Source organism: Podarcis cretensis (genome assembly GCF_951804945.1).
Source record: "Podarcis cretensis genome assembly, chromosome: 12".
NCBI classification, from domain to species: Eukaryota; Metazoa; Chordata; class Lepidosauria; order Squamata; family Lacertidae; genus Podarcis; species Podarcis cretensis.
Genome location: NC_137181.1, coordinates 12,417,005 through 12,434,924, shown reverse-complemented (window position 1 = coordinate 12,434,924; position 17,920 = coordinate 12,417,005). Strand labels below are relative to the sequence as shown.

Here is a 17,920-nt window from a genome sequence, read left to right as displayed (position 1 = left end):
GTGAGCATTGGCTGTGTTACAGGGTACATTCTCAAAAGGCCTGGACAATGAGTACTATCTCAGAATCTTCTAGAACACCCATTGTTTCCAAAGCAGGCAAGGAAAGATTGAAAATTTTCACTGAACGCGAACTATTTGTATGTCAGTGCCTTAAGTAAACACTGGCAGCACCTGCTGCTTTCACAGCAGTCAGTAAGGACAGAAAGGGATACATGCAGGATTGGTCGATGAGAGCCAGTGTGGTGTAGTGGTTAAGAGCAGTGTAATTCTCGTAATCTGGGGAACCGGGTTCGTGTCTCCGCTCCTCCACATGCAGCTGCTGGGTGACCTTGGGCCAGTCACACTTCTCTGAAGTCTCTCAGCCCCACTCACCTCACAGAGTGTTTGTTGTGGGGGAGGAAGGGAAAGGAGAATGTTAGCCGCTTTGAGACTCCTGAAGGGGAGTGAAAGGTGGGATATCAAATCCAAACTCTGAGCTGTCTACATCCATAGTGTATCATTCTATTGCCTGCCCTAAGCACCAAATTGGAAACTGAGGCTTATTCCTCCCCAAAGCAGGTACTGTGCAGAATAAAAGGAGAACACTCTCCCCACAGAGCTTATTGCAGCTTATAGTTTGTACAGTTGTTTCCATCTGAACTGCTGGTGGAGGAGGGACCCAGATAGGACTTCCTGCGTGCCCAACTAATGCACAAGACTGAAAACAGAAATGCACATAATTTAATCACCCAGTCTCAACTGCAGATGCACTCCATTCGTAGAAAGCAAAAACAAACAAGCCAATTAAAGAACTGAATAATAGTAGTAAATCATTTTCTCCCTCCTAACTCCTTCAAGAGCTCCCAAAGGCAGTCTCTGGTTATTGCAGGAGTGCTTTATTTTATGCACAGCTGCGTCATGTGACACGGTGTTAATCCAATGATCGCAAAGAGCAAAAGGAAACCGACAAGAGCTGTGGGGAAACTCAATGCAGAAGACTGGCAGCATCACGGAGCATCCTCAAAGGATCAGACTGAGCCATCAGCCTTTCCTTCTCTCTCTCTCTCTTCTCTCCATCCCTTCCTCCTGTGCAAGACAGAGACTTCCCCACCCCACGCTTCTATCTGTGGTGAAACTGCTTGCTTAGTCTGCAGGAAGAGGGCCTGTTTCAAGGCACGTAAAAAGATGAGGAAGCCATGCTACTCCACAAGAAAGCCCCTGAAATTCGGAGTTGTGCAGTACCTACTTTGGGGAAGGGATGTAGCTCAGAGAGAGAGCATCTGCTTCACATCCAGAAGGACCCAAATTCAGTTCCCAGCATCTCCAGGTATGGCTGGGAGAGAAGCCAGCCTGAAACCCTGGCACATGAGTAGGCAAACTAAGGCCCGGGGGCTGGATCCGGCCCAATCACTTTCTAAATCCAGCCTGCAGACGGTCTGGGAATCAGCGTGTTTTTACATGAGTAGAATGTGTCCTTTAATTTAAAATGCATCTCTGGGTTATTTGTGGGGCATAGGAATTCGTTCATCCCCTCCAAAAAAATATAGACCAGCCCCCACAAGGTCTGAGGGACTGTAGACCAGCCCCCTGCTGAAAAAGTTTGCTGACCCCTGTGCCTGGAGAGCCACTGTCAGTCAGTGCAGACAATACTGAGATAGGAGGAGGGATGGTCTGCCTCAGTCGGAAGCAGGTTCCTTTTATCCGACTTCCTGCTTGACAGCTGCAGTTCACATTGGTGCAAATGAATTTGTAACGAAACAGCCACTTGCAAAAGGTTTCCTTACCAGCTGTTGGCCTTTGGGTCCCCATCCTGCATATTGAAGCTTTGTGTTGCTAACTTCGGGAGGATACAAATTTTGAGGTTCCCTGTAGATAAAAAGAAAAGAAAAGGGAGAAGTAAGAATTTCAGCTGCATTAATACCTGGGATCAAATTTTACAAGAGCCAGTATCCAAAACATTACTTTACGGTTTATCTCCGAGAGGTTGTGTGTGTCCAAAGAGCCCTTTTGACCATCCCACTTTTAGCAGCGGACAACCCCTTCCCTGCATTTATTGCCACAAACTTGCAAACACTTTTCCTTCTGGCTTCCATGATGTTGATTACAATGCAGCAAGGTGTGTTGTGTTAGGAGTAGGGATGGGAGGGTGTGTCAGTTTTGGTTCTCTCGGTTTCACATTATTCCAGTCATAGATTCAGTTCTCCACATTTGTGCAGTAATTTGTGATATCCCTCCCCCCACCCCCGAAAAATTCTCATGAAAAAAAATATCCAGCATTTTAGTGTGAATTTCTTGTCTAACCCCCTGCAATGCAGGAATATGCAGCTATCCCATACGGGAATCAAACCTGCAACTTTGGCATTATCAACACCACGCTGTAACCAACTGAGCTATCCATGTGTCAGGTATAATGTTTTGCGCAGAAAGGGCAAACTATGCTGTTTCAAAGAGGCTTGCAGATGATACGGATGGGACAGTGAAATTATATGCATGCCTATGAGAAGGGAGTCCCACTGCGTTCTATGAGGTTTAGCCCCAGGTACGTGGATTCTAGTCTTAAGTCTGCCATGGTTCATCTGTCGCATGCAGCAACAGCTTTGTGTTAGCGCAGTCACTTGGGTGGCAGGTTGGGCGAGACAGAGGTGAAACCATATGCCACTCTCTTCTTGTACACTTAGCCCATTTTCTCAGTATGTCAACTCGGTTGAAAGGGATAAAACAGAGATAGTAAGTAATGCACCGTGACAGCCCACTCTGTAGCAACTGATGCTAGCAATCACAAGCCATGTGTTCACCCCCTAAACGGTGTTAATGTAGAACAAGCTGTGATTATAACTGTGCTTAGGAGAAGGGAAGGAACACACACACACACACACACACACACACACCTCTCTCTATCCAAGGTTGCTAATTTTTATTGCTGCTGACAACACATACAAATTCAGGCAAGCTTTTCCTACCAAGAAGGTGAAGCAATGGGGGGAATTTAAGGCACAAAAACAGGGACAGTAAAATTATACCCTGCTTCTACTTCATTGTCCCTTTTTAAGAGGCTGGTCTCATTTGAACCAGTCACTTCATCCACAGAGGGGGAATTAAGGCTTTATTCCTGAAAAAACTTCCAACGTGCATTAAAACTGTAGTAGATGCTCATATTGCCAACTCTATTGCAGGTAAGTGTAATCAGCAAAGGACTGCACACAACACCAGGTTATCAATTAAATTAAAAACTATTCTAACATATCTAAATGAAGATCGTGCTGTGCAGAGAGAATGAAATAGTTGTGTCGGAAAAAGTTGCCTTGTCGACATGAAAGAGAGTTAGATCCACTTCCCTTAGGTACCCACACAGACCTCATGAATTCACAAATTCCGAGCACAGACTTCCTTCTACACTTCCATGCTTTAGTCAACATAAAGCTTGCAAATATGCAGCTCTCCATATATTTTCATTAAAATTGGCTATGAAATATCTACCTAGCATCTTGGGAGACACCCACATTTGTCCTGCTGCTGTTTAGAATCAGATACCATAGAAGGAATTGTTCATCCTTTCTAACACATTTGAGAAAATTATGTGTAGAAATACCACACATATTCTGCTGACTTTTGAAGTTGTGAACTTTTTATGGTTCTGTAAAATCAAAGCCAACTTGGACTGGACAGAGGACACCTTCAGACAGACGGCTGTCCTTTGACTGTTTTTCAAGAAAAGAGGACTGTAAAGTAGGACACATGGTAGTGACCCTAGTAGAGGGCAGAAAACAACAACAACCCACCCCAAAATCTTCAACAGGCTTTCTGAACATGTGACCTTCTCTTGCCTAATAAAAATATTTGGACAATCGTTTTCCCTCTTGCTCAGAAAATGTTACAAAATGTTATGTTACACCTCCTATCCCCCATTTGCTGCCATTTTCCAAATCAACAGATTGTACACTTTACTTAAGGCTTGTAACTAAAGCTTCAGGGAACGAATGTAGCATCAAGAAGCCATAGTCCCAATTATAAGCAATCATCCAGAGCACATAACAGACAGGCCCTGTCAGTTCCATTCACTGCATCATCTTTCAGGAGAGTGAGATTCTATTACTAGGAGGATCTGAAGCACAAACTTGCTTTGATAACGGATAAGGGGTAACATAACACAGATGAATGAAGGCTCCCCCTTTTGTAACTGCCATATACAAGTTCTGCTGCTTTTAAAAGCTTTGTTTCCCTCCCTCTTTCTCCCCTGTCACTCTCTGTTATCTATTTTTAAAGATGAGAAATAATTCTAGCTATTGATCTACCTTCTGGTTAATTTTCTGATGCCTCTGGATGAAGCAAGTCTGCAAAACATTTCTGGCTTGCTTCCAAAATCTACAGTGACTTTGCAAACAACAATAGATGAGGGAGAAATATAATATTGCAGCATTCAGGTGAATAATACATTGCCAAGCGATGCCTGGCTCAGCATCACTGCAGGTAACAATGGTTTATTGGTCTCATTTTTTTAACTGGAGCGATTCCTTTTCAATTTATGATTAGACAAGCTGGAAAGGCTAGAGGCAGAAAAAAGTTTTCAACAGAGTTGAAAGTTCATAGGAGAAGAACTATTGTTACTCTTGATGTACACAGCAATTCATTGTGCCTCTGGTCAACCTCAGTAAGGGAATTTTATTTTTCAAGCATTAGAAAAACCTGCAGAAACAATGTGACCAGGCAGATGTTGGGGTAAGCCTGTAGAACAATGAACATTTTGCTCTATTGTACCAATTTCAACACCTGGAAAATGACTATTCTTTCTTAATGCAAGGTTAGGGAACCTATGGCCATGCTGGCTGGGACTGATGGGAGTTGCGAAGTCCAACTGTACCTGCAAAACCATAGGTTCCTTGTCCCTGGGCTAGTGAGATACCATCTACAATGCTTTCTAATTCTGCTTCTTCTTCTTTCATTCAGTAAGTAAGGCTTGAGTCTAAGCCTTTAGCCATGAATTAACTTAAGAGATCTGAGTTACTGTCAAACCCCAGCTCCTTCCTCAGTGCAGCTTCCCCTTGTGCTGCTCTTTCAAAATACCTATTCAACTGACTCAGAGGTTGAACTGAACTCAGAGTCAACAATCCTTGCCGAGATCAGGGCTTGCTCTAAGTCATGGAAGCCATGAAATGGATTGTCATGTGGAGGAGTCTCTCCAACCTTGCTCTGCCCTCCAGCCGTTGTTGGGGTCTACAATTCTCATCATCCCTGACCACTTGGCCATACTAGCTGGGGCTGGTGAGAGCTAGAGAACAGAATGTGGAGGCTACTACCACTTGCTGAACCTTCTGTCTCTTCTCTTGGTTCTGACCTTAGTATTAAGTACAGCATATTCTCTAAGAATTAAATTTAACTCAATAAACATTCTTCTATTGTTTCTCTGAGTCTTCCCTTGTGGTCTTATTTGTAGAACACAGGCACATCAACAAGCATTTGGAAGGTGGTCTTGAAATGCCCCTGTATCTTAAACTTTTCTTATGAATGGCTGATATTTGTCCTTGTGAGTTGTTAACTGTGTTATACTACTTGTGGCTTGTACGAGTCCGCTGTTTTATTTGATTTGTTTTGTTGTGTTGTGTTTCATGATGGGCGTAAAGCCGAATAAACATTTGATTGATTGATGCCCCTGTATCATGGAACCCAGATCCATGTTTCCAACAATCTCATTCATTTTTCTCTCATGTTCCAGATCATTTATTATTTTCAGTATTTAACTACTCAGCCAGGGTTCAGTTAATTAATTTGCCTTCCATTCACTTCATTTCTGCCATGATATTTTGAGTATAATTACTCTTGTCACTGTGCAAAAGGTGTGAGCTTCATGTATAATCTTCATCCAGAAGATGTGCTGACTTCTCTATGAAAGTCAGCATGCACGAAGATCAGTCAAGGGCTTATTTACATTCTTTCTTAATTTTTGCAAGTGATATCAATTAACGGGGGAAGGCCAAGAGTTAAGGTGTTCTTTTTGAGATAACAAGTTGTTAAAGTGGTTAAGTATATAGCTGTTTAATGGCTGATAAGAGGTAGTTGGAAACATCTTTGTGATTGAAATAGGGTGATCATTGCTTCCTTCTGCAAAACAAACAAAAAAATAAAAATAAAACCAACCCTGCTGTGACTGGGAATCCCTCTATTCATTCTGCTGGACCTCTGCCTCAAAATCCTGCCCTGACAGCAATCCTTGCAATGGACTGTCCAGGAAGAGAGCACCCAGCACTCTAATCTGCTGTTGCAGTCCTGAGGCACCATGAAGATGACCAAGGCTGCAGTCTGACGCTTATTCGTTTGAGAGTAAGTCTCATTGAATGCATATATGCCTTACTTCTGAGCAAATGTGCTTAGAATTGGGTTTCTTCAAGTCTATGCACTGATTTGATGAATGGTTTATCAGGGGCATGACGAGGACAGTGAAGTATATGAATGCATATGTAACATTTTGCAAAATTTAAATTTAAAGATTAACAAACATAGACTGCAATCCGAAATCCTATATATGAGTCAATCAGTTAATGAGATTCATTCAGTAGGGACTGGGTGTACATCAAGTTGACATGCTGAACTCTAGCAGGCTGGTGCTCAGTTTTCTGCACATTAGGATAACTGCATGTGATATAATCAATGTTTGTAGTTCCTTAGCCAATATGGGTTGGTTCAGTTCCCCCACTGTCCTGCAAAGAATATGTCAAATATGCCAAACTGGCTCACTGCTGTTCCATTAATTCCTTGTGCATCTAACTGCCCTTCATCAGAAGTTGGAAGGTATGGAACATGGAGTCTCTTCCCTATGCACTTGGAGTTGTTTATTGCCTGGTTTAACTCACAGATGACTGCCTCTGCTTTGCAGTCTCTCAACTGCATTGGAACTGGGGATGAAATGAAATGTCCCTATATAATGGCCAAAAAAGGAGGGCAGTATAGAAACAAATTAATGTTAGTGGCAGGCTGGTGAGTGTTGAGAAAAATATAAGCTTCCAGAAGGCACCAAGACACTTTGACAGAAGTAAAGGCCTTGTTAAAAAAACAAAAAAACACATGATTTGTTTACTTCAACACTTGCAAATGAGGAAAGGAGAAAAATGACAGGATGAGAAGCACTTCCCAGCAGATACACAGAAGTACAAGGAGAAAGAAAAAACACAGGAACTGTAGAGCTTACCTGAATGGATAATCAAAAAAACCCACAGTCTCTGAAACTGTGTCTCAGAGAATGAACAGCATTCTGAATTCTAACAGAGGGTTTTATAACTGGGAGAAAATCTCCCTGACAGGATAATATGCACCCTGTATAAATTGAACTTTGATACAAAATGTGCAATTATTAGTATGTAAAAAAAAGGTAAGGAGATGATGATGATGATGATGATGATGATGATGATGTCCATATAGTTAAAGCTATGGTTTTCCCAGTAGTGAGGTATGGAAGTGAGAGATGGACCATAAAGAAGGCTGATTGCTGAAGAATTGATGCTTTTGAATTATGGTGCTGGAGGAGACTCCTGAGAGTCCCATGGACTGCAAGAAGATCAAACCTATACATTCTTAAGGAAATCAGCCCTGAGTGCTCACTGGAAGGACAGATTGTGAAGCTGAGGCTCCAATATTTTGGCCACCTCATGAGAAGAGAAGACTCCCTGGAAAAGACCCTGATGTTGGGAAAGATGGAGGGCACAAGGAGAAGGGGATGACAGAGGACGAGATGGCTGGGCAGTGTTCTCGAAGCTACCAGCATGAGTTTGACCAAACTGCAGGAGGCAGTGGAAGACAGGAGTGCCTGGCATGCTCTGGTCCATGGGGTCACAAAGAGTCGGACACGACTAAACAACTAAACAACAACAACAACAAAAAGGTAATATTCCCTATGTGTTTGTTTAGGCAAGACATGGGTTCCTAAGAATGTAAGGAGAGCCCTGCTGCCTCAGCCCAAAGGCCCATGTAACCCAGAATCCTGTTCTCGCAATGTCCAACCAGATGCCTACAGGAAACCCACAAGCAACACCTGAGCACAGCAGTGCTTTTTCCTGGCTCTTTTTTGGACAGAGATGACTTGGCCACGGTTCTAAAGCAGCTGCACTGCCTGCCCATTTGTTTCCAGGTCCAATTCAAGGTGCTCATGTTAGTATTTAAAGCCCTAGTTGACTTAGGTCCCAAATATGTGAAAGATCTCCTCCTTTCCTACAGACCCTACCAGATGTTAAGATCAGCACTTGGTAGTTCTTCCAACCCCAGAAAGTTGGGGGGTGGGATAACAGGAATGGGCGTTCCCTGTGGCAACCCTTAAGTTGTGGAATCCCCTTCCCACCGAGTTGTGTCTAGCTCAGGCTTTCTCAACCTCAGCCCTCCAGATGTTTTTGGCCTACAACTCCCATGATCCCTGGCTAGCAGGACCAGTGGTCAGGGATGATGCGAATTGTAGTCTCAAAACATCTGGAGGGCTGAGGTTGAGGAAGCCTGGTCTAGCTTCTTCATTATACTGCCATGAATGCTGAAGATGCACCTCTTAACAACAACAATAACAACTTGATGGAGATAATGAAATAAGCCAGTGTCAGTCACAGAGTAGCTGCAGTGGAAGAACAGTCTTCCAGAGGTAAAAGAGAATTTTAGACCACAGCAATGTTTCATAATGCACGTTCACCCAGGATCATAGAGGGTGTTTGTGGCCATTTTTGCTTCTTTCATCATGGTAATGATGCATCGGTCAAGGTGTCCTCAAACACTATGCTGCCTGGTGTCCTAAAGCATGTACAAGCTTGCTATGCAACATGCAAGGCTCAGATCAGAGGAGGAGCCAGTGTTTGTCCACTGGGGATACTACGCTGGCAGACTTCTATTCCTTGAAAAATTCTGGAAGCAATTTAAAAATCTGGCAAGGGCTGCTGAACAATAGGGAGTTACAGTAATCCAGTCTGGATGACACAGAATCATTGATCAGGGCTGCATGTTTTGCAGCGTAGATAACTTTGGCATCCCAAAAATGTTCTGTAGACAGAGATAAGATTCCCTTTCCTATAAGAGATGGTGGCATCATATTCCTCATTTGGCTTCTCTATTTCAGCTTCTGACTCAGCCGCTATAAGCTATGCCTTATCCACCAAAGGGAAGGCAAGAAGCTGAAAGCTGCAGGAATAACTGGCAATCCAGATGTTTAGACATGGGTGGGGTGGGGGTTGCCTATTGAGTTTAGATGGGTTTTGTCAACAATGCCTGATTTGTGAGATACAGATGAATTTTGGCCACTACTGGGAGGAAGTGAACTCTCTGACACTTTTGTGTTTTGTGGAACACAAAAGATATCCAGACCAAACTGGTATAAAAGGATTGTCTTGCAAAGAACTATTGGCAATCAATTTCTGCACAAACCTTAACTAGCATGGAGCTGGAGATTCCGAATCTAAGCTTTACTACTTTGAATTTAATCATCCAGAAGCACAGCAGCAAATCAAACATTCAAAAGGCAGCAGATGCATCGCTGGGTAACTCCAATAGGGCACAGCCAGATGAACGTAAAAAGATGTGTTGTTTTTTGTGCAAGACTGAAGGTGGAAGTGGCTGCATCTGCACCATATTCCTTGATCTGGCACTGCTTGTGCTCCAGTTTCTTTCTTTCTAGTACTGAAGATTGCACCTCATTAAATAAATGATGGCTCTGCATAATTAGCCTGGAGTGCCTCTTCCTAATTATTCTTACCTTCCTTCTTCATTAACAGAGTAATTTAAAAAGGAAAGGAAAGATTGGGTTGGAACGGTGCATAGAAAGCTGCCTTCTACAGAGATGGTCCATCTAGTAACAGTGTCCTCCTACACTGGCTGGCAGCAGCTCTTCAGAGTTTCAGAAAAGGAGACTAGCCCAGATGTTCCTGGAGTAGAGTAAAGCCGGAAGCGTTTGTACGTGAAGAACGTAAGTGCATTATTTGTTTCTTACTTCATCTTCATATTATTATTCTGTCATCCACATTTAGTTGTTGTTGCTGGCATCCATCTGTCTCGGGAGACAATGGAGGGATGTGCCTTCAGGGGTGAAGTCCAAGCACTGGAGAGTTCCAGTGCCTGCTGTGGCTGTACAGACAGATATGGGAGAGACATGTTTTGTTGCAGCTGGGGCACATTTAGCAATGCTCTGATAGAAATACATTGTCTGGAGGCCCCGTATAATCCTGTCCTTTCGGCTCTGTGGAAATATAATGGATTCAGCAACGAATGAAAGCAAAGAAGTCCGATAGACTTCATGTCTACTGTGGGCTTTCTATGCACCTCTAATTCACCACATTATATAGATCACTTGTTAAATATAAAACCACGGCAAAGGAAGCGAGAGTGCCTGACAACTTTCCTAAATCTTCCAGGCTCCATTTGCACTCTGGATACATCAGCAACCACCTCTCTGGTTTGCCTCGCCTGATTCTGTCATCCGGAGTTCTCTGCTTTGCATGCAATTCATTACATCATACTTACTGATTACTCTGGTGCTTTTATTCTGCATTGTGGAGTTGCGTTACTATTGTTAAACTGGCTATTTTGCCCCATTTATTATTGAATGCTGTTGCCTCCCCATAAGACTACTGAAGTTGAGGGGTATTCATCACAGAAACCTTAGGAGCCAACTTTGGGGTCCCTTTGGCCCCTCAAATAAAATATTTGAGGGGTCTACCCCCAAAGTTGATGGGCATTGCTATTCAAATAGTATGGGTGAGCCTCGGCATACAACTGATTATGTGGGGTGGGGCTTACCTGCCCCCTCAATATTTTATTTGGCATCCCTGACAAAAACGATGAATGCTGATTTGGTTGCAAAGATCCAAAGGGCTGTCACTGCAGAAGTTGGAGCAGGCTAGTAATCTGCTGCTCCAGAGAGCAAGACTAGAACCATTTGTAGGGAAGTACAAACTGAGCTGGACCATAAAGAAGGCTGATCGCTGAAGAATTGATGCTTTTGAATTATGGTGTTGGAGGAGACTCTTGAGAGTCCCATGGACTGCAAGAAGATCAAACCTCTCCATTCTGAAGGAAATCAGCTGTGAGTGCTCACTGGAAGGACAGATCATGAAGCTGAGGCTCCAATACTTTGGCCACCTCATGAGAAGGGAAGACTCCCTGGAAAAGACCCTGATGTTGGGAAAGATGGAGGGCACAAGGAGAAGGGGACGACAGAGGACGAGATGGTTGGATAGTGTTCTCGAAGCTACCAGCATGAGTTTGACCAAACTGCGGGAGGCAGTGGAAGACAGGAGTGCCTGGCGTGCTCTGGTCCATGGGGTCACGAAGAGTCAGACACGACTAAACGACTAAACAACAACAACAACAAACTGCTGATTGCATGGGAATTGAGCTTTCTTTGGCAGGCACCATGGACATGGGTCCCTTTGAACTCTACGATTTTATGGTAACAATGATCATGCTTGTTGTTGTTGTTGTTGTTGCTGCTGCTGCTGTACTCATGTGGCACAGAGTAACCACTCCACCAAAAAAAGAATGTACTGAAAGGGAGGCTGGTTTCCACCCGGTTATGTGCCAGAGTCTGTTAATTTGCACTGAGTCACTTGGCCTTCAAGATGCTTGCAAGAGGCTGGATGGGAAATGGGGGAGTGATCAGGGCTTTCTATCCTCCTCAGTACCATTTTATAATGCCAGCAGAAGAACACTATGATAACCTGCCATGCTAAAAGAAAATGAACCACAGGATTCTGCACAACACCATTATGATGGAGTAAAGCTGAATGTGTTTTGTAACGCTCTCAATGTTTGCATATGAAATAATACATATAAAAGAAATAATAATAATAATAATAATAATAATAATAATAATAATAATATAAAAAAAATGATGTGCAGTCTGTCGTGCAGTCAAACAGAGAGCTACACAAGGATCCTTGTCCTAAAGTTTAGATTCTCCATAACTCAGAAGCATAGCACAGGGCAGTACAACTGGAATCTGGCGTTAAGAAGAACACCACATTAACCATTTTGTGTGAATTGCTTTGTGGAGCAGCAAAACAGCAGCCCAAGCTACAGAAATAAGAGAACCCACTAGATGGCAGCCTAGTGCAACATGAACTTGATCCACAATATTATGGACTGAAAGGGGGGGGGGGAGCAAATGAGAAGATGGACACGGGAGTCTGGAGGTTTTTTGCTGTGCTAATAAGCCCCTAATTTGAACACCTGCTGCTGAAAACAAGGGCATTAATGGACCATCCCTTTGCAAAATAAGAATAATAAAAGGTGTTCTTCTGGATAATGGTGGCTCGAACCTTAAGGTTCCACTCAAATGTCTGGAAAGCTCTCAGAGATAATATGAATGATAGGGTTTGCGGATAGAAGCACATCCAGCAAAAAGGAATCAGGGCTCTATGACGTGTGATAGGGAAGACAGTGGATATTTGGTTCTCTAGCAGCATAAATAAACTGAATAATGGCTTAAATTCACAAACCTTAACCATTTCTCAAAAATAATTTTAATAAAATGACACAAGCTAAACTGATGCCATCAATTTGATTTTAATTAACTTTATAATGGAATGTTTTTAGAATGTGGGATTATTTGATTGTTGTTATCCACCCTGAGCCCGGCTTCGGCCTGGGGAGGGCAGGATATAAATAAAAATTATTATTATTATTATTATTATTATTATTATTATTATTATTATTATTATTCTAGGAATGTGAAAGGCAGTTTGCAGCACACAGCATTTTCTTCAGATTTTATAAAATCCCTATACAGTGGTAGGTCGGGTTACATACGCTTCAGGTTACATACGCTTCAGGCTACAGACTCCACTAACCCAGAAATAGTACCTCAGGTTAAGAACTTTGCTTCAGGATGAGAACAGAAATCGTGCTCCAGCGGCACGGCAGCAGCAGCAGGCCCCATTAACTAAAGTGGTGCTTCAGGTTAAGAACAGTTTCAGGTTACGAATGGACCTCCGGAACAAATTAAGTACTTAACCCGAGGTACCACTGTATCTTCAAGTGAGGGACTGTAGCTCAGTGGTGAAAGGCATTATTTGAGTGCTGAAGCTTCCGGGCATCACCGATTTAAAAGACCAGTTAGGAAGTGATGGGAAAGACCTCTGCAAGAGGCTACAGAGCAGGGATAGCCAACACAGGGCCCTCCAGGTAGTGTTGGACCCCGTCTCCCATCAGCACCAACCAGTATGGTCAATGGCTGAACAATATAGGAGATGGAGTCCAAGAACGTCTGCACTTCAGACTGGGTGGCCCTGCCATAGAGACTCACTGCAACACTGAACTAGACAGACAAACAGTCTGACCTGGAATAAGGCAGTTTTCTATGGGCGATATTCAACATTAGTTACATGTAGAGTAGTTCCATTGGCTCCAATAGGTTTAAGCCATTTCGACCCATTGGTGTCAATAGGTCTACTGTGAGGATGACTTAGTAGGATGACATCCTATGTTCCTAAGCACAAATTATAAACTAAGAATGGTAGATGAGATGAACCAACTCAAGCAACACAACTGGGAACATCTAAATATGAAGAAAGTTAAGCTCTGGATCGGAATGGTTTTTTAAAATCAGCTTCTTTCAACCTTTTTCCTCCCTCATTCCCACCACCACAATTCAGGGAGGTTTCTCCCATGAAGGAAGGAAACCTGAAATATATAGTTCTTGCGGCCTGTGGCCTCAATGTACAAGGAACATATTTATTTATTTATTATTATAACATAATGACAGTTGCTAACAACTCAAACAGAAGAATGGGTTTATCACATGATTTTGCTTATTGCGTCAATCGGCCCTTGAGATGGACAGCAGAGTGAGAAGGGAATGGAAAGGCTGTAATGGCAGGTGAGGTTGAGTCAGGGTTGAAACAAGTGTGATGAGGGATATGGGGCCCAATGCCACAACCATATCAGCAAGTGGCAGCCATGAAGGCAATAATAATAATCTTATTATTTGTACCCCACCCACTCTGGGCAGGCTGAAAATCCAGATTATGCAGACTTCTAACCACATCAGCCTGCAGCAAAACTATTGTAAGCCTCCACCGGAATGTGAAGGATCAACTCATGGCTTGGCAAAACCCTCTGCATACCAGCAGATGCAAACAACACAACTAGACATAATGTCGCTTCCAAACATGAGTATTTCATTTTGCTGTTTTGACTGATAGCCGTTGAAAGAGCTATCCTAATCTTGCAGAAGTGACTATTTTTTACCCTTCCCTATATTAAAAGGTCTCAGGGGCAGGTTACAATACCTGAAACAGCAACAACACTCCATTTTTTAAAATAAAATAAATAAGAGGAAAATGCAAATTTAATATGAAAGGTTAAAACCTTCCAGTGGGTTAACTTTTCGTAAATGTCTGGGCAGAAAGTCCTAGCATTGTGCAAGAATGTAAAAAAAGTTGGCACCTAGCGTATTTTCAGGGAAAGCATTCCATAATTTGGGTGCATTGCCTGAAGAACAGCCCCCACTTTCCTGATTGATCAACTTCACTGGGTCACCCCGAAAAGGGGGGGACGGGACTTGCTCCATCTACAGACCAACCCATGCTTACAAAACGTCTTTTGATGAAGAATACAATAGAAATCTAGGAACACAGATCTGATCTAACAACAGATCAGTGAGTTGCAGTGTGCAGTGAACTACGGCTCTGATCTAAAAAGCCCTCACAGCAGGGAAGAATAGGCCGCTGTTTGAAATGTTGAATCTAATTTACTGTATGTCAGTCACAAAGAATTAGATTTCTCCTTTTTTTAAAAAAAAAAACCCTACTGAAATCACTCTCTCTCTCTCTTGGGACAAGGATTACTATTTGCTGAACTTTGCAATCAGTAACCAACAAGTAATCATTGTGCCACCATATAACAGGGAAACCAACAAGTAAGTCTTAACTGCACTGGTTATTTGCTTGTGGATCCAAGTCAAGGTGCTGAACTCTGTTGGTGCTGACCTTTAAAGCCCTAAATGGCCTCGGTCCTGTATACCTGAAGGAGCATCTAAAACCCCATCATTGAACCCAGCGCCAAGGGCCTTCTGGCAGTTCCCTCACTGTGAGAAGCAAAGTTACAGGGAACCAGGCAGAGGGCCTTCTTGGTAGTGGCACCCCCCTGTGGAACGCCCTCCCATCAGATGTCAAATAAATAAACAACTATCTGACGTTTAGAAGACATCTGAAGGTTCAGGGAAGTTTTTAATGACTGATGTTTTAATGTATTTTAAAACTTTTGTTGGAAGCCGCCTAGAGTGGCTGGGGAAACCCAGCCAGATGGGCGGGGTATAAATAAATACATAAATAAATAGCTTTGAAGAAACAGCTTGGAACCATATAGTTGGTAGAGCAGCAGGCTGCCAATGTGCTAAAAATCTGCTGGGGAGGTTTTTCTACAAGTCAATGAGAGATAGAGTGCCTTCTCTGATATAGCGTCAAAACTGTGGACCACCTTGCCCTTTGTTCTCATTGGCTATTTTAGTTGTTTAGCCATTCCTGTTGTGATTTACTGCCTTTTAAAGATGCTCTGATTATATTTCATGGCGATATGACTTTTTTGGGTCTTATTTTGTAAACCACCCTGAGGTTTAAAATATTTATTTATGTGCATTTATAGCTCATCCTTTGCTATGCTGTCTCAGGGCTGGTTACGTACGGCTAAAACAACAAGTAAGCCAAGTAGTGCACAAGAACACTAATCCATCAGTTAGGTTGTATCAACCACACAGCAAGTAAGACCACGAGCAACAATACAGAGGGAGTGAAGCTCTCAACTCACCCTTCGACCAAAAGCCCAATACAAAAAGGTGCATCTTGGCCCACCAACAAAATGTAAGCAATGGTGGGGCCAACACAGAAAAGGTCCTTCCATGCCGCATTGCATGGTACTTTTAAGGTCTACCTCTGCCTCCTTGCATATCGTAACACCCTAGAAGGTCTATCATGGGAAGAGATATACCTTTAGGTGTTTTGGGGCCAAAGCCAATGAAAGGTGGTTTAAAAATATTTTAATAAAGTAGATAATAAGTAAAACTAAAACTATATTTTCAAGGTTGATGCTCACGCAAATGGAAGGATTGAATCAGATGTGCAAATGATTCAGTGTGTGTCCACACTGCAAGCTAATTGTTCTAAATGAATACTATTCTGAAGGGCTTTTTTGGGATGTGATAAGCCTCTGGACATCTGTTTTCAGAAAGAAATCTCTTTCTACTAGCTGCACCAGCCCCAAATCATATTACTATGTGATCCTGTTGTTACAGCCCCTGTGCAAATCAAAAACAGGTCAGTAACCAATGCACGAGGTGGCGTTTCACCTAAGATGTTATTCTGTGGCAACACATCAGCTAGTGGAATTGTGTAACTGCATTGTGAGACACACTTTTGGCAAAGCAGGCATGTGCAGAGAGGAAGTGCAGAAGATCAGGTCCAACAAACGACTAGACGTTAAGATCAAAAGGATGTGAATCCTTCTTTTACGCCAGTTGAATGCTGCAACATGAGGATGACTCAGAAGACGTTTGTTCCAAAACTTCAGAACAGCCAAAAGGAAGCGTTTCTTCACAAAGCACATAACGAGTTTGTGGAACTTGCTTCCAAAATATGTGATCACGGCCTTTAGCTTGGATAGCTTTGAAAGGGTAATAGACAAATTCATGGAGGATAAGGCTATAGTCATGATGGCTATATGCAACTGCTGGAATTGGAGGCACTGAATACAGTTGCTCGGGAATAACAGCAGAAGAGAGTTATTGTGCTTGGGTCCTGAACGTGGGCTTCCAACAGGAGGCAGGATGTTGGAGTAGATGGACCTTTGGTCTGATTCAGCAGGTTTCTCTCACTACAGTGGTACCTCAGGTTAAGTACTTAATTCGTTCCAGAGGTCCGTTCTTAACCTGAAATTGTTCTTAACCTGAAGCACCACTTTAGCTAATGGGGCCTCCTGCTGCTGCTGTGCCGCCAGAGCCCAATTTCTGTTCTTATCCTGAAGCAAAGTTCTTAACCTGAAGCACTATTTCTGGGTTAGCGAAGTCTGTAACCAGAAGCGTATGTAACCTGAAGCGTATGTAACCCGAGGCACTACTGTATTCTAAAATGAAGGATGAAGGAAGGAACGTGGGTGGAGCTGGAATCAGTGCAACACTTTGCTGCTCACTATTGGATCATGCTGTTCAACGTTGAGATTCATTGTGTTCCCTTTTCAAGGAAAGGCCCTTATTCCATTATAGGCTCTTCCAGTGTTGAATGGTTAAAGCACACAATGGACACAAGCCCACATTGCTTAGGACGGTTCGCTTCCCAGCAGCTCTCCTAATCTGCAGAAACCCCAGGTACCACATCATATCACTTACCCATCAGGCAGTTTTCGGAGGACATAAAAAGCTGTATACGAATGCTGATACGTCTGCAGAATGAAATTAAAGTGAGAGAGAAAAAGGGGATTAGTAATGTAAAGTGTCAAGATTCTGTTATCGCTACAGCTCTAGGATGAGGAAATACCTGGTATTTGTTTTGTGCTTAATTGCATTTGCAAAGGGGGGGGGGAGAGATACAAAAACTAATTTCGTTCTGTCATAGAGAGGCAGAGAGAATTAATTCACCTAGCGCGGCTGTGTATTCTTTCCACCTCACACCTTATTAGAACGTTTGGCGAGTCCTATCACTCCAGATGCTCTCTGTCATCGCTGTGGATACAGGGCCTTTGATTATGCTAGGGGCACATGCTCCCAGCAATAGCTAAATTTGGAACAAACTTTAATGAGGACACCTTGGTCCGGCAGAGGCAGGGTGCACAGCTATGACAGGCAAACAGTCCATCACTCTGTTCTATCCCACTGTAAATATGCCCAAGCATTACATCTGCTAGCACAGGAGAGTAAGTCATGGTGCCCTTTTCCAGCTGGGATGCGAGAGTTTATTGGCTTAAGCCTTGCTTCTGAACTGGAGGCTTGATCTCACTG

At 43.0% G+C, this 17,920-nt stretch overlaps 1 protein-coding gene across 7 annotated transcripts in view; it reads right to left on the bottom strand.

Annotated features, from left to right (window-relative positions):
* DPP6 (dipeptidyl peptidase like 6) overlaps positions 1-17,920 on the bottom strand; it is a 506,101-nt gene that overhangs the window by 84,871 nt on the left and 403,310 nt on the right. For all 7 annotated transcript variants that reach the window (XR_013831809.1, XM_079946663.1, XM_079946665.1 and 4 more), the window contains exons 6-7: positions 17,312-17,364; positions 1,764-1,845 (exon numbers count right to left, since the gene is read on the bottom strand). Coding sequence is in view for 6 of the 7 variants with exons in the window: in XM_079946663.1 (XP_079802789.1) it covers positions 1,764-1,845; positions 17,312-17,364 (135 nt within the window). In the remaining variant the exon portion in view is untranslated. The remainder of the gene's footprint in view (positions 1-1,763; positions 1,846-17,311; positions 17,365-17,920) is intronic.